The 24,185-nt window shown below is 32.6% G+C and overlaps 2 protein-coding genes across 3 annotated transcripts; both read left to right on the forward strand.

Moving 5' to 3' along the window:
• The first annotated feature begins 694 nt into the window (after positions 1 to 694).
• LOC11434056 (protein PHYTOCHROME-DEPENDENT LATE-FLOWERING) lies at positions 695 to 8,415 on the forward strand. 2 transcript variants are annotated; one of them, XM_024773758.2, is made up of 12 exons: positions 695 to 1,020; positions 1,429 to 1,510; positions 1,596 to 1,660; positions 1,748 to 1,825; positions 2,428 to 2,508; positions 2,869 to 3,030; positions 3,125 to 3,223; positions 3,304 to 4,667; positions 5,264 to 5,481; positions 5,572 to 5,720; positions 6,373 to 6,411; positions 6,499 to 8,415. In XM_024773758.2, the coding sequence occupies exons 1-12, from the start codon at positions 934 to 936 to the stop codon at positions 7,981 to 7,983; spliced, it is 3,909 nt and encodes a 1,302-aa protein (XP_024629526.1). In that variant the 5' UTR covers positions 695 to 933; the 3' UTR covers positions 7,984 to 8,415. The 2 variants fall into 2 exon arrangements, with proteins under 2 accessions (XP_024629526.1, XP_003627348.2); XM_003627300.4 differs by having other exon boundaries at positions 696 to 1,020; positions 1,754 to 1,825.
• A 13,421-nt stretch (positions 8,416 to 21,836) lies between these two features.
• LOC11419924 (SNAP25 homologous protein SNAP33) lies at positions 21,837 to 23,875 on the forward strand. Its single transcript, XM_003627297.2, has 5 exons — positions 21,837 to 22,076; positions 22,272 to 22,365; positions 23,138 to 23,268; positions 23,530 to 23,627; positions 23,776 to 23,875. Exons 1-5 carry the CDS (start codon positions 21,837 to 21,839, stop codon positions 23,873 to 23,875), a joined length of 663 nt encoding a protein of 220 aa, XP_003627345.2.
• Positions 23,876 to 24,185: the final 310 nt, after the last annotated feature.

The raw sequence follows: 24,185 nt of genomic DNA on the forward strand, positions 1-24,185 counted from the left end.
TTGTGAAGCAGGATCCCTAAGTGGTGTTTGTTTATGCATATCATTTGAAATCACTTGTTATCTCATGTCATACCTCCTTGTACCTATTCCCTGCAAATAAAATCAATCATATCAGCCCTTAAATTATAACAATATCCATCAAATTAATCCTTCAATTATAACAATAAGTATCAAATCGATCCTTATCATAGAGGGGTATAATTGGTAACACAAAAAAATGACACTGAAAAGTTAACACTGTAATTTTTACCATTTCCATCAAATTAGTCCTTGTACATATGACTGCCTTGTTGACACGTGTACAAGACAACACATCATGCAAGAGGACACATCATCACCACTAACGGAGCTTTTGGATGGAGGGACCATTTTGATGGATGTCTGTAAAATACAGGGACTAAATAAATATTTCGCAAAATTCAGAGACGAATTTGGCTGATTTTTGAAAATTCAAAGACGAATTTGAGATATTAGTCTAAATATGACTATAAAAAAGTCTAAGCTTTATCTATTTAAGAAAAAAGTTTTGATCAATGTAATTTGTCATAGTTTCACACTTATTTCTATCTTTTTTTTTTTTGAGCAACTTATTTCTATCCTAAATTATCACATTTAAATCATTTAATGAATTAAAAATGCATAATTCGCCTTAATTTTTTTTAGGGGTTCTTTCGTTTTAGTTTATTTTAGTAATTTTAGTAATTAACTTTGACAAGTCGATGGTGTATAACGAACCAAAAAAAATGCTGTGTGTTGTGGGTATGGCAGTAGGAGAAATAAGACGAAGCCAAACAGAACACTAATCCAAAATCCATGTTATGTTATGAATTGATCTAACAATGCATTGAGTTGATTCATACTTCAATTCAATCACAAACCCATTTTTTTTTTCTTCTGTTAATTTCTAGGGTTTCTCAATTCACACAAATTTCCATGGGTGTCTCCTTCAAGGTCTCTAAAATTGGCACTAGGTTTCGCCCCAAACCTCTTCAATCTTCTCAAGATGATGACCAATCTCAGGTAATCAAAACAACTTTCTCAATTCTGGGTCTTGCTATTTTATTTCAAAAGTTTGCGTTTTTATCGTTTTTTTCTATGATGATACTTTTTGTTTATTTGGGTGATTTTAGAATGAATTAAGGTTAAGATCATGTAAAGATTGATTTTTGTTTTTGTTTTTGTTTCTGAATTCTGGGTCTTGCTGTTTTGTTTCAAACGTTTATGTTTTTGTTGTTATTTCTATCACAGTGTTTCTGATTTTAGAATGAATTAAGGCTAAGAACATATAAAAATTGAATCTTTTTCCGTGTGTTATTTGATTAGCTAGGTTAAATTTAAGCATCCATGCGAATATTGGAAATTGTTCAATGTTTTGGAATTTAAGTTACTTTTATTGATTGCTTTAATTTCCTTCATTTGTTTATACAGAGTGATCTCGCTGAGGCTGGTGAAAACAATGCTCGGTTGCCGAATTCATTGATTTCATCTGAAAATCGTTCATCAGTAGCAGGTTAGTAATCAGAGTTTATTGTCTAGTTAACTTGTGTTTCAATTATTCAATCCTGAGTGCTGTGTTGTGGTGGTTGTTTTGACAGACAAGGAAGCTTCTTTTACGTTGAATCTGTACCCAGATGGTTATTCTATTGGAAAACCTTCCGAGGTTTGTAGAAAACTAGTGTTGTTATTTTGTTATTGTGGAGTTGTTTAGCTCAGCCAGTTAAGTTTCTAAGTTGTGTAATTTGTGAAGTTTCAGTATGCTGCTGCAAATCAGTCGTTACCGAAGTTGTTACTGCCGTATGATAGGTCATCTGAAACCCTTTTCTTGGTAATTCTCTTGAAATTCTAAAATTTCCTTTTTGTTTTTTTCAGTTTTAAATTTTCTGTTATAAAATGTTATGATTATTGAGTGGGACTGCTGCGCAAAACCCATGTCCCATGTTGGCTAGAGATATGACTTGCATAGACGTTATATAGCTTTAGACAATTTTCATGTTACAAAGCTGTTTTTTGTCCAGTTGTGTTATGCCGAAAACCTAAGAGGGACATTCATCACTTTGTACATTTATAGTAAGCATTGCTATATGTATGAGTATGAACGAAAAGCCTCTTATTGAGCTTTCAAGACTGTTAACCTGATTCAATTAATTGTTAACGACTAGTATAATTTCATAATGTGAGTCCGGGGGGCTGCTGGGTTTGGGCTACATATTTCTTCCTTTTTACATTGTCTATCTCAAAGGTGGAAACAGGAATAGGACCAGAAGCTATGCTTTTTGTCTGGGACTTTCCTTGGGTGGCTTCAAATTTCTTGTCTAAATCATCATCTTATGCTTTCTTAATTTTTATTTTTTATACTTTTTTATTTGTTTGCATATGTTAAGTATTTCATGTACTTACGTTCCTATTTCTGTCATTTTGTGTTTGGAGGCCATTGAGTCAGGTCACTTGCCTGCGGATATTCTGGATGATATACCTGCCAAGTATGTTGATGGAGCACTTATATGCGAGGTGAATCTTACATATTTTTGGCATGATTTACTTTTAAAGGCAACATTTAAATTTCAATCTATTGTTTTGTTAAAGAATTTAAAAAAAATATTAAGATTGCACAAATTTTTCCACTGCCATTTAGTTTCATTTGTAGTGTTGGCAATTCATTAAGGAGTTTCAGTTATGCAACACTCCCTGTGCCAGAGGAGCTTTTTCTTATTGACATCTCTTTTAATTTTTTGCTTCTTCTTTTGATTGTCGACAGCTTTTATGTGTCATTTTTACTAAATTTTATCACCATTTTATATATACTTTTAATGTTGCATACTTTTATTTGTGTTCTAACCTTTTGTGTTTATCAATTCTGTAATACTCCAGGTGCGTGATTATCGAAGATGCTCTTCTGAAAAGGGAGCTGGCATTGCATCAGTGGAAATTTCTCCTACTGTGAATAAAGTATGCCTCAAGATGTCATTGGAAAATATTGTTAAGGACATCCCATCTATTACTGATAAGTCTTGGACTTATGGTGATCTAATGGTGAGTATAATCACTAGTCATGAATGACCAATTCATATAATTTATTATTTTATTGGGTATTAATCTCACTTAACTATGTTCACATTGATAATAGGAAGTTGAATCAAAGATACTGAAAGCATTACAGCCAAACCTTCATCTAGATCCTACTCCAAAGTTGGATCGACTGTGTCAAAGTCCATTTCCAACAAAGGTATAAACAAGTTAGATTCTCCCCTAATGAATTTATTGTGTGGATGTATGCATCCTAATGTTGTTGAACTTGTGTTTCAGCTTAATTTGCAGAGAAAGCGATTAAGGAATATCCCAGAGTTAGCCGTCACTTCTAGTAACAAAATCCATGGCAAAAAAGTATGCATAGATAGAGTACAAGAGAACTCAAACAACAGGTTGGGTGATTCGGGAGTCACTACATCAAATGCTATTGTACAACAGACTCTTGAAAATCCAGCAATGCAAAATCTTAACCCAAGCATTGCCATGAGATCCAAGAATGCTATACCAGATTCTTCCATCCCAGGCTTTTCTATGATGCCCCATCAATCAAGATATCCAATGGCCGTTGGAACTCAAAGAAGCATGCTAGAGCATGGATCAATTGCTGGTATTAATTCATCTGGGGCTTCTCCTGCTACACAAGATGTCACGATTTCATATGCGGATAATCCGAATGCGAGTGTCTCTTTTCATGCAAAAAGAGAGAATCCGGATGGACAATCATCACCTTTATCTAATATTGCGAAAAGAATGAGGCCTGCTTCCACAGGTGTTGATGCAATGCAGCAGCATCAAATAGGCTCACACGTTGACGCTCTTCAAGGATCGGATATGAATTGGCAGAATACACTATTACAGCAACAAGCAATGGCCAGAAGTATTCAGTATACCGGTGGTGGCGTTCAGAAGTTTCCCCAGCAGGGTTTTGAAGGGGGGTTAAATCAAGATACAGGGGCTATTCAATTTGCTTCTGGTCAGCAAGGCATGAGGTTAGTTGCCAAGGAAGAACAATTTGAAATGGAAAGAATAGATGGTGCAGGGATAAACCGTAATAAAAGTGAGTTGGAAATGGATGCAAGCAATTTAGACCCACAACAATTACGGCTTCAGCAAAGAATGCCACAACATGCATTCATGAGATCTAATTTCCCACAGACAACCTGGAATAGTCTGGGCCAGCAAATCGAGAAAGAAGCCAAAAAGGAGGATCAGCTTCAGAAAAGGAAACAAGTACAGAGTCCTCGGTTATCTAGTGGGACGTTACCTCACTCGCCATTATCTTCAAAATCAGGTGAATTTTCTAACGGTTCAGTTGGACCCAGTTTTGGACCATCTTCAATGAACACCGCACCCGGAGCATTGCAGAAAGAGAAGGCAGCAATGGCTTCACTTACTGCTGCTGTTGGAACTCCATCAAATGATTCTACACAAAGGCAACAACAGGCACACCTAGCTGCAAAACGGAGATCTAATTCCCTTCCCAAGACACCTGCAATGAGTGGAGTTGCTTCTCCTGCTAGTGTTAGTACTGGTGTCCCATTCAATGCAAATAGTCCGTCAGTTGGAACCTCGGCTTTACCTGAGCAAGGTCTTCAACATATGTTTGACAGGTTCTCAAAAATTGATATGGTGACGACGAGGTATACTGTTTACATTTAAAAAGCATCTCAATATTGTTTTTCGTAATCCCATGTTTATGATCTTCCATTGATCTTTTCAAAGAAAAAAGTAAATTCAAGTATTCTATTGTTGTGATGAAAGGTTTTTGACTAGCATTTTAATCAGACAGTGTTGTATGGGACGGTTTGGGTTGGGAGGTAGAAAGCCATCACATGAATAAACTCAACGTAGTATTGGATGAGAATGTTGCATTGGGTGAGTGGAAATATTAAGATAAGATGAGGCAAGATAATATTAGAGAGTTGGGGGTATGTGTGGAGGAGACTCATAGGTTCTGTAGTAGGAGAGTTGATTAGATGGTGGGCAACCTAATCGCCAGAGGCAGAGGAATACCAAGCAAAACTATAGGCAAAAACTATTAAGAAAGATTTAGATGTCAGTGGTTTAGCTATAGATATGATTGATCCATATAGCTGACTCACCTAATAAGATAATGCTTGCTTGTTTCTTGCTGTAGCCTTTGGTCTACAAAAATAGAAGTGTTGGGCTCTTATGTTTTCAAATTTCATGAAGTGAATTTTACTGTTCTTACGTATAACCTATTGACTTTTATCAGGCATAAACTTCACTTCAAGATGAAAAAGCCGGATCAGCTCATTAAAAAGCAGAATACGTATGCACCACAGCGTGTGGCAGCTCATCTTTCAAATGCAGCAAATAATGAGGGATTGATAGATGATTCATGTTCTTTATCAAAGTCACTTACAGGTGGTAGTATGAACGCATGCAAAATGAGAGTGTTAAGTTTCCGTTGGAATGAGCGTGTAGTTCAAGGTTTGTTGCAATTTTTGCTCAATCTCTTGTTCTTGGCAATATATAGTTCTTTCTTTTCCATATCTAATGCTCATTTTCTTTCTTCTACAGGAAATGTTGTTAATTTAGTTCCTAGGTTCCGAACTAGGATGATAATGGCTGAAAAGCCATCTGATGGCACCGTGGCTTTGCATTATGGGGACATAGATGAGAGTGATTTCATAGGGGCAGAAGATCATCTCCCTACATTACCCAATACTGTAAGTTTCATGGCGTACATATTGTAATATTACGGTTTGTCTAACATGTGCAATATTGCACATGTTAAAACAACTAAAAGTAGCAACTTTTTATTGAAAACAATAATATTTGTTAAAAGATTATAAACTGCAGAAGTTTCAATGCAAACTTATTAATTTGAACTTCTTCTTAACATATGCAAACTTTGCACGTGATAGAAAAATCCTTAATATTATATGTGTATTGAGCATTTACATCTGAAGTCAGTTGAATGCAAATGTTTGAGCTGTCACTTACCTTTTTCCATGGGGTCCTGTTAAGCGATTCAAATATTAATTTGCTATCTGTATTTATCATAACTTTTCTTCTTTACCATACGGCTTTGACACCCTTTTAAGGAATCCCTTGCCATTTTATCTCATTGGTACCATTTTTTACAAAAACTTTGGCCATAATATTTACTTTCACTTGCTGCTAAAAGGCATATAATTTATTCCCACGCATGATTTCTTAATGTCTCGGTATTAATTGTCGACCATGAAATCACTATCTAAAGTTAATGAACTATCAAAGCTACTGTAGCACACATATTTGAATTTCTTGTCTTTCAATACAATAGAAAGGAGTTTTTGCAATTTTACTGCACTGATTTATGAAACCATTTGTGGGCAGCATTTTGCGGATTTGCTTGCAGACCAGTTCAGTTCACAGGTATGTTACTCTTTTTGAGCTTGAATCATACGATGGAAAATCTCTGTCAAATTGTTTTCTTAATTGTAAAAAATCTGCTTCTTGTAGATTGAACATGATGGATATGTTAAGGAAGATGACAGAATCCAAGTCAGACCGAACCTTGTGAACCTTCCATTGGGAAGTCAATCTAGTTTACCTCCTAATGAGATGCAGCAATATGGAGAACCAATTCCAGGTCAGTCAAACAATGAAGCTGCAAAACTAGCCGGTGGCAGTAATGCATCTTTAAACTTACCGCAGAGTCTTGTAGCAAATGCAAGGATGTTGCCACCTGGAAACCCTCAGGGCTTGCAGATGTCCCAGGCACTTCTCTCCGGGGTCTCAATGGCTCAAAGACCACAGCAACTGGACTCACAACAAGCAGTTCTGCAGCAGCAGCAGCAGCAACAGCAGCTTCAACAGAATCAACACTCTCTCCTTCAACAGCAAAATCCACAATTCCAGAGATCTTTGCTCAGTGCAAATCAGCTTTCACATTTAAACGGGGTTGGACAGAACTCCAACATGCCATTGGGTAATCACTTGCTAAACAAGGCCTCACCTCTTCAGATTCAGATGCTACAGCAACAGCACCAGCAACAACAACTGCAACAGAACCAGCAACCACAAATGCAAAGGAAAATGATGATGGGACTTGGAGCTATGGGAATGAGTAACTTCAGAAATAGCTTAGTTGGTCTTTCACCCATGGGCAATGCCATGGGAATTGGAGCTGCAAGGGGAATAGGAGGAACCGGAATCTCAGCACCCATGACGTCTATTACAGGCATGGGAAATATAGGTCAGAACCCAATGAGTCTTGGCCAAGCTTCAAATATTAGTAATTCTATAAGCCAACAATATAGGCCTGGAACAATGCATTCAAACCAAGAACTTTTATCAAAGCTTAGACTGGTACATAATCGTGAAGGCATGTCAGGTTCACCTCAGTCTAGCATTGCCAGCATGTCGGGAGCTCGGCAAATGCACCCCAGCTCTGCTAGTTTGTTGAGTCAATCTTTGAGTAATAGGACTAATATGAGTACGCTGCAGCGAGCAATGGGTCCTATGGGTCCACCAAAGCTTATGCCAGCGATGAGTCTTTATATGAATCGGCAACAACAGCAGCAACACCAACAATCGCAACAGCAGCAACACCAACAGCAGTTGCAATTACAACAGCAACAACAGCATATACAACAGCAGTTGCAGCAGCAATTACAGCAGCAGCAGCAACAAGAAACAACTTCACAATTGCAGGCAGTTGTTTCACCGCCACAGGTGGGATCACCATCTACCATGGGAGTTTCATCGTTGAGCCAACAAACACATCAGCAAGCAAGCCCTCAGCAAATGAGTCAACGAACTCCGATGAGTCCGCAACAGATGAGCTCAGGGGCAATTCATGGTATGAATGCTGGTAATCCTGAAGGTCCAGCAAGTCCTCAGTTGAGCTCTCAGACACTAGGGTCTGTTAGTAGCATAACCAATTCCCCTATGGACATGCAAGGTGTTAACAAGAGCAATTCTGTCAACAACAATCCACAGTGAAATTACAAAACCTAGAAAGTCCATACCCAGTTTCTTACTTGGAAGCGAATAATGACGAAAATTTGAGCACCAAAGTTCGTGCTATAGAATATGACCGAATCCTAAAGTAGGAAATGACATGATTATTTACACATAAATAAAGCATATGTTAGGGGAATTAATTTTTGCTACTCTAGAACCACTCAAGGAGGAATCACATATATTATGTCAGTTGTAAATTTTTTTTTTTTGGTTTTCCCCTGCCCTCATTCATCATCACAGGAATTTTTGGGATATTTAGGCTAAGCTTAGCATGTGTTATCTCTACTTTGTAGAGCGAACTGTGCATCTTTAAATCGTTTTAGTAATGTACACAAGTAGTTCCATAACTTTGCTCTAATGTTCAATTTTTAATTATCCCTGGAATTATTATAAGTTTTGTCAAGTTGTGAATTTTGAATAACATGTATCAATTACTATGAATGCTTGTGTGCAATTTAAAACACATAATCATAACTTGTTAATGAACAATTGAGTTTGAGTTAGTTTATTATGCTCACAGAATTGTTCATAAATAGAATCCTTAAGACTTGAGTTTTAAAGTAAAAGGCTTTGAGTCTAAATGTTAACCGGTGCCCCTGAGGCATTGGTTAAAGTTTTGAAGTTTTCTTTACTGGGAGACTATTAATAAAGTCAGGCGTATTCTTGAAATACAAGTCTTCATTCTTTCTTCTTTAATTTGTTTTTATACAAAACGCAATCAAAGTTGTTTTCATCACATAAAGAAAATCAAAATTGTATTAATCACAACTTTGAAAGCTAATCATAAAAGTATCCATCCCTATCAAAGTATGAACAACTGTACATGCTTCAATCTTAGGGAACTCTACCAAAGAGCTTAAATAATGTGAAGATAAAAGACTCCTACAATTTAAAATAGGGAAATAAAATAACTCCATATTCAACTTTCCCTTGATGATTTTCATGCTATCCACCACCTGCTTTGTATCTAACTTGAAGTTCACCTTGATTAAAATAAGTCGAAAAGTCCAATGAATAGCATACAGAAGGTTGATGGCTTCCCCTTCATGAATTAGGAGTCTGTGAGAGTTACGATAAAGTCTGACTTTATATATAGACCCTCTCTCATCGCATAAATTGAAACTAACACTGAAAAACTAAATTAAATAAATTGGTCATGGTGGTACCAGTAAGATATAAAGTCTGTGGTTTTACCATATTAATCAAGAAAATCACAATTGTAAATAGAATAGCACCTAAACACAATGATACCTCTAGCTAGAACACTGGGAAAAATCTAACAGTTTGGTGTACATAAATTCCCCTAGCACATTATTTTATCAAAATAAGAAAGAAAATTCCATAGAACTTTCTAATTTATTCCATCATATCCATGTTGCTCGAACAAGTGGTGAATGAGGAAATATGATGACTCTCATCAAACCTCCTTGAAGTGAAGCCTTAAATTTGGTTGCCAACGTTTGACTTCAACATTAGTATTAGCAAAACAAACCCTAAACCGACCAACCTCGAAGCAATTAAAACAAGACATTAAGCTTCACATATAATCAACTAATTTCAACCTCTTCAAGTCCTCTGTAAATTTTTCATGCCTTTTTAACAACGTTCTTGAGCTCTCTAAACTAAATGTGTCAACAAATTTTTCATTACAAAGCATTGAAGGCGCAGACATATGTTGAGTTTGACTAATCCAAAACTTGACATTTTCCTTACACAATTCACTGCATGATCTTTTTATGAATAAACTATTCCAACCCTAAAATTAGGGAACCCTAAGTCCTTTGATAAGTAGGGTTGTTCCTATGAAATAGGATGCTCGACTCTAATAATATAATAGATCTTTAGTAAAATAAAAACGCAATTTTTTTAAACTTTCTAATCCTAAGAGGCAATTTAAGAGGCATACAAAAAAAATATAGAACCTGAAATTTAGGAGGCATATATTAGCAACATATACCAAAATTTGTCAACATTCAACGTCCACTTTGTAACAAAATTAGCAATTATATTTTTCAATGTTCAACATATAACAAAAATTTTTATATTCAACATTCAACATACTCCATCCGTCCCAATTTAAGTGAGCTTTTTGCTCATTTGACACTTGTTAAAAAAATGTATTAATAAAGGAGAGAGAAAAATGGTTTCAAGCACTCTTGTGAAGTATTGACGCATTTGTCATTAACATAAATGCAAAGTATAATATTTTGAGTTGAGAGTGATGAAAGTAGTATTAATTAAATTTATAATTAGAAAAAAATAATTAATATTGCATTAAAAATTGAAATGAGTCAGTTATTTTACGATAATATTTTTTTTTACAAAATACTCACTTATTATGGAACGTAAGGAGTATATTAGAACCATATATTTGCACTCCACCCGTAGACACGTTAAGAAATAAACATATAGAGAAAAGAAAGTGTATCGTAATATAATTTCTTTAAAAGATAATATTATTTTACTTTAATAATTTTTTAGGTTTTAATGTGACCGTAAAGAACAACCAAAGAAAGAGATAGGGTAAATAAAATTAGGCGTTTGAGAAGTTATAAGAGAGGTTTCATATCCCAAATCCTAATCCTAAGTTTGAAATAAAAAAGGTAGGTATTACCTAATATTTGTTTACTCTCAGATTTGAGACACCAACCCCCGATATAAGTTCTCAACCCCATACTCTATGTATGTGCTAGTTGTTTCTCAAAATTTAAAGTCATGTGCTGGTCTTATATAACTTTCTCTATGTATATTTCACAAAGTTTTCGATGTGGGACTAGTTTGCTTTAAAAGAAAGTGTGACTATATGCTATTAGGTATTAGCTGCAGGTATAGAAGAATAACATGCTTGATAAGCTATAAATGATGTGAATGAGATCAGATTTGCATTTCATTTCTAGTATGACTTCACTAACACTTGCATAGGTTGGAGAGGTGAAAACTGCGGCAACATAAATTCTATCACAAACGAAATGGATTGTACTAACAACATTACATCCATCATAATCAACTTAACATGTTTTTCTTGTACTCACAAAATAATCACTAACATTGTAACCATACTTGAGGAGAGACATAGATAAAGAGAAATTTATGTACTTTTTCACAAAAAATTGAGGATGAGTTTGTTCATTCCACTACCATTATCTTTTCATTTTAAATTTTATTTTTTAATTGAATAATAATGTCTCTTCAATCTCTGATGAAGAATTAGGTAGCTTGCATTTAATTTTCTTTAATTCATTTTTGAACAAATGAAAATCTTCTTTACCATGTTGCAAATTATCATGCATATAAAAATGTGGCACATGATACATGTGACATGTCATAATGAAACATGTAATTGAAAGTTGTGTGTACAAATTTAAAGGTTTATGTGTACAAAGGATCTTTCACCAACAAGCATCATGTTGTTTTCATTATCAATTTGTGACCAAAATTTCAACTTTGGGGTGAATGCATGAGACTAGAGTAGCGGGTGAGCGCATGCATGAGAAACAGTCAATAAAGCACGTTCAATGCACATACTTCTTCGGTCTCAAATTATAAAGAAAAAAACTTATTTTTCCTGTTAAAAGTAAAAAAATTAACTTTTACCTTATTTAATTATTTTGTTTAAAAAAAACATAATTTCCAAGAATTCTTTTACCTTATTTTCATAAATTAAATGTAAATTGCGTTTAATTTTATCTACATCATATTTTCTCTATAACCAACAAACAAAGAAAATTGTTTTTACCTTTTTCATGAAACTTATTCTAGTGAGAGCACAAAAAGTTATACTTCAAATTATTGTGTTTTAGGTTTCTTAATAAATGTGATTTTGTTTTTTATTTTCTTATTATTTGAGACGGAAGGAGTATAATTTAGCATGAATTTGGAATTCAAAAAGTTGTACTTTCCATTTTTTTTTATTTTTTTTTGTGTAATTATATTAACCTAAAAAAGAAGCAACAAAAATATCAATTACTGGAGGGAATTTTAAGGAATGAAATTGATAAAATGATCAAATTTAAAAAACAAGAATCGAATCACCAAAGTGACGCAGCAGAGTTACATTTTAGAGGACGTGAAAATGTTAATTCAACGCAAAAACATAATAATCTTGATTTAAATAGAAATAAATCATTATTCAATGAAACCGAAGGAAAATGGAAAATCATAGAATTAGTGCTAACCAACAGTGACGTTGAAGCAAAATCCCTAATTAATTTTAAAGATAATAAACCATTATGCCTTTATGAACTTTGATTAATTCCTTGGTATTTAACTTGTGCTCTTGAGTGTTTTACTAAGACATGAACAAGGTTTAAATCATACCAAGAATCAAGAAATCAAAGGACATTTGAATTCATGATCTAACTCTGAGGTCAGAAAGTTATATCAGAATGTTGCTCAGAGATCATAATGTTCAATTAGAGATCAGAAGGTTGTTCTTATACAAGCCAAGAATCTCAAGAACATTGATCAAGGTCATGCAAGGCACATGAGACATGGATATATGTCTAGGAAAGTACATTTGCATGGATCAATCAAGCAATAAAGACATATACAAGAATTATGTCAAAAAGGATACTCAATGTTCATTTAAGACTATGAACTTTGATGTACTAGGAATATTCCACAAGGGAATATCATCCTAGATATTAATATCATTGCTCTTCATTGTCGTTTCACTATTAGTATTTGATTACATCAAATGGTAGTCTTACAAATCATCCTAAGTAAAACAGATGGAACATTCTGATGGTCAAAATGTTCAGCTCTGCACATGCTTACTTTATGAACAAGACAATAGGTGAAAAGAAAGCAAATATGTCTTGTTCAACAAGAGATAGACACGTATGAGAGTTGGTACAGTACAATGACCACACAATCCCTTCAAATTATTGTATTTTAGGTTTCTTAATAAATGTAATTTTAGCATGAATTTGGAATTCAAAATGACAATAATGCAACTTAGCACTAATGTATGTACTTTTTTTTTATTATGAAATTAGCACTTTTTTTTTTAGGGAATTATGAAATTAGCACTATTGATTGGCTGAATAAAACTGAAAATGAAATCGAAACCCACTCCACAAACGGTGCCTTAAAAAAATTATACTTCAAAAAGTTGTACTTTCCATTTGCTTTTTTGTGTAATTATATTAACCTAAAAAAGAAGCAACAAAAATATTAATTATTGGGGTGAATATATTAAATAATGAAATTGATAAATGATCAAATTTAAAAAACAAGAATCAAATCACCAAAGTGACGCAGCAGAGTTACATTTTAGAGGACGTGAAAAATGTTAACTCAATGCAAAAACATAAAAGCATAAGCTTTGATTTAAATATAAATAAATCTTTATTCAACGAAAATGAAGGGAAATGGAAAATCATAGGGTTAGTGCAAACCAACAGTGACATTAGAAGTCTATTGCTACATGCATATCATGTACAGTAACCAAGTTCTGTATTTTCACATTAAAATATGAGAAGGCAAAGCTTATTATCAAATTGATTAAGCAAGTTGTATTTCCACCTTTCACATGGAAGCATGATGTTATTCTATACCTGCAGCTAATAGCGTAGTCACACTTTCTTTCAAAGCAAATTAGTCCCACATCGAAAACTTTGTTAAATATATAAAGAGTAAGTTAGTTATATAAGAACACCACATGACTTTAAAATTTGATAAACAACGAGAACTTATTAGCGGACTTGGAAATCCCAGATCCGAGAGTAAACAAATTAGGTAATAAATACACCCTCCGTACCTATATATAAGACCCTTTTGCCAAAATCACGGGAATTAAGATAATGGATAGTTGTATTAAAGTTGTTTGTAATCACTTTGTTTTTACGATTTTATCCTTTAAGAAAGAAGGTTAGTTTATGTTTTCATTGAAGAAAAAGATGTATAATAAATAGGGGCATGTATGTAAAGAAATAATTAATGTAGTTGGAAATAACAAAGGAGTCTTATAAAAAGGGACAAAAAATATTCTCAAAAGTGTCTTATAATTAGGGACGGAGGGAGTACATTGTTTGTTTTAAATTTGGGATGCAACCTCACTTATAACTTCTCAAACGCCCTATTTTGTTTACTCTTTCTTTTTAGTCAGTGACTCTTTTAGACAGTGAATAGGTAAAAAAAGTTCGAAATTGTAACTTTCGTCAACACTCAACTTTTAAAAAATTTCAAAAACCTCTTTCTTTATCGCTGGTCCACTGTGAGTTATCGTTTAACAATGTACCAGTGGTAAAGAGTGAGGGACAAGTCCTTGGTCAATTGCCTAACACAATTTGGAGTTATTGTTTTGTGACAAATTTTGCACTATTAGTTTATTTATTTATTTATAAAATTAGCACTATTAATTGGCTGTATAAAACTGCAAACGAAATCGAAATTGAGAAGGTGAAGTATAGTTTGATTCCTAAAACAATAAAGGTTGGTCGATATAACGATAGCGATACAAATTTAGAGGGGGTGAATGAATTTTCTCTTGAAAACTTTGCGCATAAACTTTCTGTATTCGATTGCCTATTGGAAACAGTGCAATTCCAATAAACATAAACTAAGTAAACAATTTGATATTATACTAATTAGGTTCAAAACATTCATTCACTTAACACGAAGTAATTAACCTTATCACTAATTATCATATATCAAATTGTAAATTGCGGAAATTAAAGAGAAATGAAGAGAAAACAACAGGGTTTATAGTGACCCCCCAATTGTCCTCGCTATGGGGTACATCACTTTTTGTATAAGAAATTATAAGGTCTTCTACTATTATGTTGTTGGAATTATAGAATCAAGCACAAAGATTCTTTTAATTTACGAATCCAATTGATTCTAAATCTTCTATGCTAAGTAACCACTCCAAATCCTCCAAGGTCTTTGAACCTCAAACTTCCATGCACTCCTTCAATCTTCTTGCCCAATTTACGACACATTACCAATGAGTCATACCCAGCAAATACAAATGGTTATTTTGAGACCGGAAATTGGTATGAAGGTGTAGTACTAAGCTCTGCATCGATCTATCATTTCTCATTTTAAAAATCGATTTTGTTCGTCATTGCATATTTATAGGTGGTATGACAAGAACGAAGTCACAGTGGACCAGTGGTAAAGAGATAGATTACTACATACATGTTGTCATTGATATTCCTTTATGTGGTAAGGGGAACAGTCCGAAAAGAGCATATAAGCAAGAGTGGCGCAATTCACATCACTTAGTGATGTCATTTTCGGGTAAAAAGGAAAGAAAAAATAGAGATGAAATGAGAGGAAGTCTTGTGTAGTCACAAATATTTATGCACACTATTTGAGTGCATACACATACTTAAGAAAGGTGGAAATAGACAACCCATTATACCGTTCCTATCAAAGTGACAACCTAAAACCCGACCAAACTATTTAGAAAATTGATCAATATTGAACCATTGTTAACCACCCGCGGGTTGGATCGGATAATATAAGCACTTCACCTTTGAAAAAACAAAACCTGCCTTTGGAGGTCTTTCATCAATTACAGAAAATTCATAAATTATGTTAAGAATGTTGGCAAATTTATTTACACATATAAATCTTCTAAAAATAGATCCACTAGAATAACTTGGCAGAATATATCTCAACTTTTAATAACTTGGCAGAACTTTTCTGTTCTTATGTTATTTTGGCCTGCCCTCTACTTCTAGATTTCAGATGACCATACTTGATTATAGTTCCTATTTCATTAGATTTCGAGTTTACAAGCGAGTTGGTTTAAAATAAAAAGGGCCTTAACATCCATCCATTAGTATTAAATAAAAGATAAAATGTCCCACATGGAAGCATATTTTTTATACCTGCAATTAATGTTCCACAAATCGAGTGTTAACTTATCGAGTTTACTGAGTTTATATTTTTAGGTATCAAAATCGTGTCAACTCGAAGGTAAATTTGATTTCTGATAAAATCAAATTGTTTGACGAGTTTGACTCGAGTTAACTCGGTCAAACTCAGTAAACTCGAGTAAAATCATAATGTAATTCTAACTTTTTTAAGATAGTTTTATTAACAACTCTAGGAACTTGTGAAACTTGCCTTTTTGAATGTTTAAGACTTAAGAGACTTATGATTTTGCAAGCTTATTCTGTATTTTGATGTTTAGTTGAACATATGCTTTATTATGGTGGTTGAAAACCTTTATAATTTAATCATATTTTGCACTATTGGACTATTTGCAATATTATTTATATTAGTTAAACTCCTACGAATTTACCTGAGCAAAACGAGTTGAGGTAAATTTTATTTAATTTTAATTTTAGATAAACTCGTACGAGTTCTCGAGTTGAGTTTACGAGTCAAATTTACTCAAACAAAACGAGTTGAGGTAACCTCTCAAGTTGTAAAACTATGCCAACAACTAATACCTAATAGCATAGTCACACTTTCTTTCAAAGCAAACTAGTCCCACATCGAAAATTTTGTAAAATATCGAGAGTAGGTTAGCTATATAACACCAGCACATGACTTTATATTCTGAGAAACAACAGGCACATGTATTAGAGTATGCAGATGAGAACTTCTATCAGTTGTCACATCATCAAATTTAAGTGTAAACAAGTTTGGTAATACCTTAATTTGTTTCAAATTTATGATGTAACCTCTGACATAACTTCTTAAATGCCCAATCTTGTTTTCTTCTCGGATCATTGACACGATGACATTAAGACCTAGTCAGGCCACAATAATCCACCTCATCCAATTTTTTTTTTTTTTATATTTTATAGTAAAAAATTATTAAAATAACATTATCTTTTAAAAAAAGATGAAATATGTTTTTTATCCTTATAAATATACTAATTTTTTTTAGTCTCTCTAAAAAATTTCTTCAACTTTAAGTCCTCCAAAATTTTTTCATCTTCACTTATGGCCCTTATTTTAAAGTAAACTCATATGTAGAATTTATATTTTCTAATAAACTTTCGCAGAAAAATTCATAATATCATAAGAATCTCTCTCAAAACAAATTAGAATTTTTTAACAAAACATGAATTTCATTTGAATTTTTATATCTTTGACGGTTAAAAATTCATATTTAATTTATGTTTTGCTAAAAAATTCTATTTTTTTGGGAAATATTTTTACAATATTCTACACATTTCTGCACAATTTCATTAAAAAAAACTAAAATTAACTTAATAGGGATCAAAAATAGTGATCGAAAATTTTATATGAACTAAAAGTTGAAGGAAAATTTTATATGAACTAAAAGGAAAAGTTGATATATTTATAAGACCAAAAATATATTTAACTTTAAAAAAGTTTACGTGTTAAAAATTACATTTTTTTCCCATCTCGAAGTATTTCAAATCATTTCAAATGTATAGATAATAATTTTAATTTTTTTTATGATCAACTTTCTACGTAATATTCTTTCAAATTAAAAAAAACTTTGTACTTAATTATATTTTGTGATAATTTTTTTTGGACAATACCTTTTCTTTTAATCACATTATGTTCTTACTTTCTTTTTCTATTTCTTTTTCTCTCCTTATTGTTTTTGACCAATTAAAGATTATTACAAAAGTTGTCACCAGATCGTGATAAAAATATCATTACTCTATAAATAAAAACTTCATACTTAATAATTATTACAACGTAAATTTTGTGTTTTATATATAATAGTTTATTTAGGCGTTCCACCCAAACTATTTTTTTCTGACTCCGCCATTAGTTCTTTGGATGAAGAAAATTATTCCCCCTCTTCTGGTTGCTGGGGATGCAGGATTGTGATAATAATTAGAAAGGTGAGCTACACTACTATTATTTATAATATAGACCTACTAGTATTAGTATATTATGATATAAAATATTTAATATTAATGAATGAGAAAAATTGAGGCCTAAGTTGTCTTACTTGAAAAAACATATCATCCAATAATTTAAGCAAAACTGTGTTAGAGTTCAAATAGTATATAAGATTTTTTTTTGACAAGTGTTCAGTTAGTATATAAGATAAACTATATATTTATGATAATCATTATCTCCATTGACCATAATAATGATCACAAGGAAAACTTATTAAGAAAAATTTACTCGTTTCACTTTCAATATTCCTTTGCTACAAATAACAATTGGCCTTCACTATTTGTTACAGACCACACAAACAAGAAACTTTAACTGAACATGATCTAGGTCGAAGTTTTTGAACAAGTGACTTTTCAGAGGCAATATCAAGCAGAGCGATGGATCCTAGTTATGATGGCATTACAAAAGAGTTTTTGAATGGCTTAATTCAGAAATGAAACCATTCTTATCGTGTCACAATTTTTCCATCGTTAAATGCCAAAATGCATTTCGTGTATTGTTGGTGTGTAAAGGAATATAATGCTCTTGCCCAATTATAATTATATCATTGTTGAGTTATTTTAGCATCAACCTGAATCTTTGTTGTCTTCTAGTTTTCTGTTTCTTACACTTTTGATTTGTAATTTTTTTATCAATGTTGTTAAATAGCAACATTCATTTAAATTTAAATTGATAAACTACATCGATACAATACAAATTTAAAGTCAATAAAAACAGAAAAGATGAATCTACGAACAAATTCACAACATCCATATCTCCGGATTAAAACGTTGACGACGCTAAAGTCATTGACGACGAAATAAAAAAAATGAAATAAGATTTAAAATATGTTAAAATCACTTATTTAACTAAAAAGAAAGAAAAAACAATTCGGAGGAATGATTTTGGGTCAAAATTCGACAGATCAAGATGAAGAAGAAAAATAGTGACGGCTAGGTTTGAGAAGCTCACAAACAACATTATTAAGAGTAATCAACACAATAATTATTGAATTAATTGTTTCTCGGAAAAATGATCCATCGGCTTCGATTGTCGGAAAAGAAGATGCAACATTGTGAATGACCAAAATAAATTTTCACCTTAAAATAAATGGACTTGATTTATTTTTATTTTTTTGTCAAGTAGCTTAGTGGCTAGAGCTCACACAATTTAATTGTGGAGAAGTGGGGTGTCCGGAGTTCAAATCCCGGCCCCTGCATATAATATGCAATATCTCTACCAACTGAGCTAAGCTCGCGATGATGGACTTGATTTTTTTTTAATAAACTTGAAAATAAATGTTACATATTTTTTTAAATACACTCATATCGTTTGTTTTTTAATTGCGTTAATGTAAGTAAATTATTAGTAATACTTTTTTGTTTGTGTAATTTTAGATTTTATTTGAACTATTTAATTAGTTATTTGCTTTAGATGTAAGGGGTTTATTTAGGTTGTCTTATTATGTCGAGTTCATTTGTTTGTTAAAAAAAAAAAGGCAATTAGGTAGAGTTCATTTGAGCTTATTTATTAGAGTAAATTACACTCCCTTTTAGAGCTGTCAAAATTGGTCGGGCCATATGGGCCGAACCGTTTAGCCCGATTAATTATAGGGTTTGAGCCTTAAATATTGAGCCCAAATTTTAATAGGGCTTTTTAGCCTGGCCCTAAAAAGTTCAGTATCCGTTAGGGCTAGTCTGAACGGGACGCGGGTAGCCCGTTAGCCTGCATAATTAAAAAAAATCCTATAAATTATATATATTTTTTAAATAATTCTTTACTTAGTTGATCATCAAATTAAAAAATAAAAGTGAAAATTCAATGAATTAACACAAATATAAATTTAATAATCTATTTTTGACTTTCACATTTTTTTATTAGCATTTGATTTGGATGTGTTAGTGTAATAGGACATGGAAATGTTGATTCGTTTATATCCGCTAAACATGAAATGAAACTTATGCAACTTATAACATGTGCACAACAGTATAGCAAGGTAGGAAACTTTTTTCCAACTGAGAAACTACCCTCGGTTTGGTTTTCTTCTATGTTACGTCATTTATAAATAAAAACAATAACTATATCCCGACAATATACAAATTTTTTAGAAAACATCAAATCATATTTTCACCATCTTTACAGTGTTGACAATAATTCAAGCATCTTAGAGGGGACCAGTGTAATTTACTCTATTTACTAATATAAGTGCTTATAAAATTGTTTGGTACAAAAAATCATAAGAGCTTATTTTGGGCGATCCAAGATTCCTTTACAACTTGCTTTCTCTCTTGCAACTCTAGAGACACGAAACTCTCGATTTGCGTTTTCTCTTCATTCTCTCTAGCAGGCATGTCAAGAAAATTCAAACCTGACTGAACTCACCTCGAAATTAAATTGAAAAAACCGAATTAACTAGGTGTGAGAAAAACTCAGATTCACGGGGGCATGATGGGGAAGGTGATACCACCCCCATCCAACCTACTTACATTTGAATCTGATCCTCTCCTTTCTATAACCTCTGCATCAACCTTGCAACCATGCACATAGGCTGTCAGATAAATCCAATGGTGGTTTTGGAAAAGCAATTAAATGGTGAGATAAAAATTTGAAAATATAAAAAGAAACAATATAACATTTTTTTTTTTACAAAAAGAAACAATATAACATGATTTTTCACATTTCCCACAAATTTGGTTATTTCTACATATAGAAATAGATTATTATATTTGATTTGAATTTTCTTTTAAAAAAAAGTTTCATGAAATTATGATTGTATTTAAGGTATAATCGATTTGAGACCTATAAAATTTGAAAGATTAGTATCTACAGTTGCGCGCGAATGATATCCAATTTACACCAAAAAAATTGTTTTGTAAAAGGTACGGAATAATATTCCCGTGAGCTTAGCTCAGTTGGTATGGATATTACATATTATATGCAGGAGCCGGGGTTCGAACCCCAGACACTCCATTTCTCCACAATTAAATTGTGTGAGCTTTAACCAATAGGCTACTTGACAAAAAAAAAAAAAAGGTACGGAATAATTCAACAGAACCAGGAAATACAATATGCTTATCGTCACCCAAAATCAACCTAACCAATACAGAACCTATATAAAATACAGACATGTGAAATAAAAAGGCTCTCGATATTGCATCTAATGCAACAATGAGGCCATTACTAGCTTGTAAAATAAAATCTAGCGTTAAATAATTAAATGGTCTTTTTAAATATACCAACATTTAATTTTAGCCCCCTAAAATATTTCTTAGGATTTTGATTTCTCTAAAATTTCTCATCATAAAATTAGTCCTTACTTTTTAGTCAACTTGTGTTTAACATTCATATTTTTTGGGTAAGAAATCATAACAATATTTTTCAAACAAAATTATAACTTTTTAACAAAACATGAATTTAATATGACTTTTTAGCTCCAAAAACATAAAAGTTCATATTTAATTCATGTTTTGTTAAAAAATTTTAATTTTTTGTGGAGAAATTGTCATAATAGTCGACCCATTTTTTAAAAATTTCATTCAAAAATATGAAAGTTAGACATGATCAGTTGACTAAAAAGTAGAAACTAATTCATATATGAAATTTTTTGAAAGGACAAAAAATCTAAGGAATATTATAGGGGGACTAAAATAAAATGTTAGTATATTTAGGGGGGCCAATTACATGTTTAATCCTAAAATCTACAGGCAGATATTCATGCTTTGGAAGCTTCCACTCTTCCCCTTAATATGAAAATAGCCAAATTTGCGGGAACAATAAATGTGAAAGATCATGTGTTATATATATTGTTTCTTTTTATATTTTCAGATTTTATTTATCTCGCCACTTTAATTGCTTTTCCATATCCACCACTGGATGTTGCGTGAAAAGAAAAACCCTAGTTACTTGTTGGGACTGTTGTGCTTCCGCAGCGTTAAGGACCGCACTGGCGCACTGCACCTTGATTCTGCACTTCTTGAGTGAGAATGTCTTCAAAAAGAGTGATAATGTTAAATTCAAAGAATCTCCGTGAATCTGGTGGATCAGAGAATGATTCTGTACAGGAGTTGGAAGATTATGCTGTTCACAAGGCTGAGGAGACTACGAAATCGGTCCAGAATTGTTTAAAGATAGCAGAGAACATAAGAGAGAATGCTACCAAGACATTTGTCACCCTTCATCACCAGGGTGAGCAAATTACTAGGACTCACCATGTCGCCGCGGACATTGATGGACATTTAAGTCGGGTATAATCTTCTTAATATACATTTTTTTTCAAGTGCTTCTATACGGTGCTTCTTCATGTTGCTTTACCTTTATGAAAAATATTATATATATGTTGCTCTTTTGTGATGAAACCCTAATAAGTATTTTAAACAATAACTTCTCTTATTATAAGTTGAAATTAGCTTTTGCATATCTATGTTTTCACTTGCTTCCAGGGAGAAAAGCTTTTGAGAAGTCTTGGTGGCCTCTTCTCCAAAACTTGGAAACCAAAGAAGACACGTAAAATTACAGGCCCAGTTATTTTTGGAGGTTAGTAATTTCTTTGCAAGTGTTTTCTTTTCTATATCATTCCGGGTTGTATCATATATGCCTAATGTGCGTATGTTATGTAGATGATTAGATGATGTTATAAAACATGACCTAGAATAAAATACAAACTATGAAGACTTGCACAACAAAACAAACTATGAAAGTAGTATGAAATGTGCTCTTTAAGGATTTTCTGCGTAATATACGATAATCTCCTAGGATTTAATAGACTATTCTCAATGACCGAGGATACAGCAAGAAAAATTTTAATATCAGGAAGATGTACCCAGAAAACAATTGGAAATGAGGGGGCGGTTTGTGTTTGTTGTGTGTGTGTTGTGGTTTTTTCTCAATCTTATATCACCACTAATATGTCATTAGAACAAAATTTGCATTTGGGTTTCAGCTTTTAAAATAAAATAAAATGCTCCAATAAAATCAAGATGAAAAGTTAAGTGTCATACAAGAGGGAAGAAAATCAGTTTCTAGTTCATTCAACCAATTTTATTATGTTTCTACTTTCTACAAGAGAGCAATTATGATCCTTTGATATTAAGGTGTTCAATTTTTGTATTTCCATGGTATAATATTTGTAATCTCCAATCTTTTTACTTACGATAATGATGTCATAATTTTTTTATTATGAATTTATATATTTTTGTATGAATATGATAAATGTCATTGAACCAGATCATATTGAAATTTTTTGATCCGTCCTTAAGCACATAATATATTTAAAACTTTTGAAATATATATTTAAAATTTACAACAGACGACGCGGTCAGAAGAAAAGTAAGCCACTTAAAACAGAGAGAGAAGTTGGGATTGCCTTCGGCATCCAAAGGGCAGTCCAGGCTGCGGACTCCACCTCAAGAACCAACAGTTGCACTTGAAAAAGTCGAGGTTCGTATCAACTATCAACTCAATGAAAGATTGAACTGTTGTATAAAGCCTTGTTGAACTTAACAAAGCTTTAGCTTCTTTCTGATATGAATCTCAATAATCTTTGTTGGTTACTTGTGTACTAAGTTTCAACTCTATTGATCATATCACTAGTTTGCGACCATTTATAATATTGCAAACTCTCTTCATCTTTCATTTGTGATTTTCCTCTTTACCTTGCACAATATTTAGTGTTGATATAAATAAAATGTCCTCAAATAGTTTGAAAAAGGGAATCAAGATGATGCACTGTCAAATTTAAGTGATCTATTGGGAGAGGTAAAAGACATGGCTGTTCACATGGGATCAGAAATTGAGAGGTTAGTCAATTGCATTATTCTATTTATTGTTTTATCTTAAACAAACAACAATGTGATGGTTGATTTGGCATCTGCATCAACCTTTGAGAAGGACTTTAACCTGTTCTAAGGTTTTCATATTTAATAGTTATTTTGGTAAATGTTGCAGGCAAAACAAAGCCTTGAGTCATTTCGAAGATGATGTGGATGAGTTGAATTTCAGATTGAAAGGTGCTAATCGACGTGCTAATCGTTTACTTGGAAATTAAGATTGATTTTTTCAACTTTTAATCATTGTTTTTCCATACTGTAATTGATCCATCGTTTGGGTTAAAACCATCTTTAGTTTACACTAACAGAATTTGCCCTAGATTAAACTGAAATGCTAACGTGCGCGATATATATGTCGTGCAAATCCGACGAATGAGTTGGCTACACTCTTCAATTATATATATGTCGTGCAACATCTTGGTCACATAGGAGGTTTCTATCATGAAACCAAATTTGCAAATGGTGACAATTGGTGCAGAATTTTATATTTTGTAGATTTCAATTTTATTTTATTTATCTTTTTGGTAT

This window comes from Medicago truncatula, chromosome 8, assembly GCF_003473485.1.
Source record: "Medicago truncatula cultivar Jemalong A17 chromosome 8, MtrunA17r5.0-ANR, whole genome shotgun sequence".
Classification (NCBI taxonomy): Eukaryota; Viridiplantae; Streptophyta; class Magnoliopsida; order Fabales; family Fabaceae; genus Medicago; species Medicago truncatula.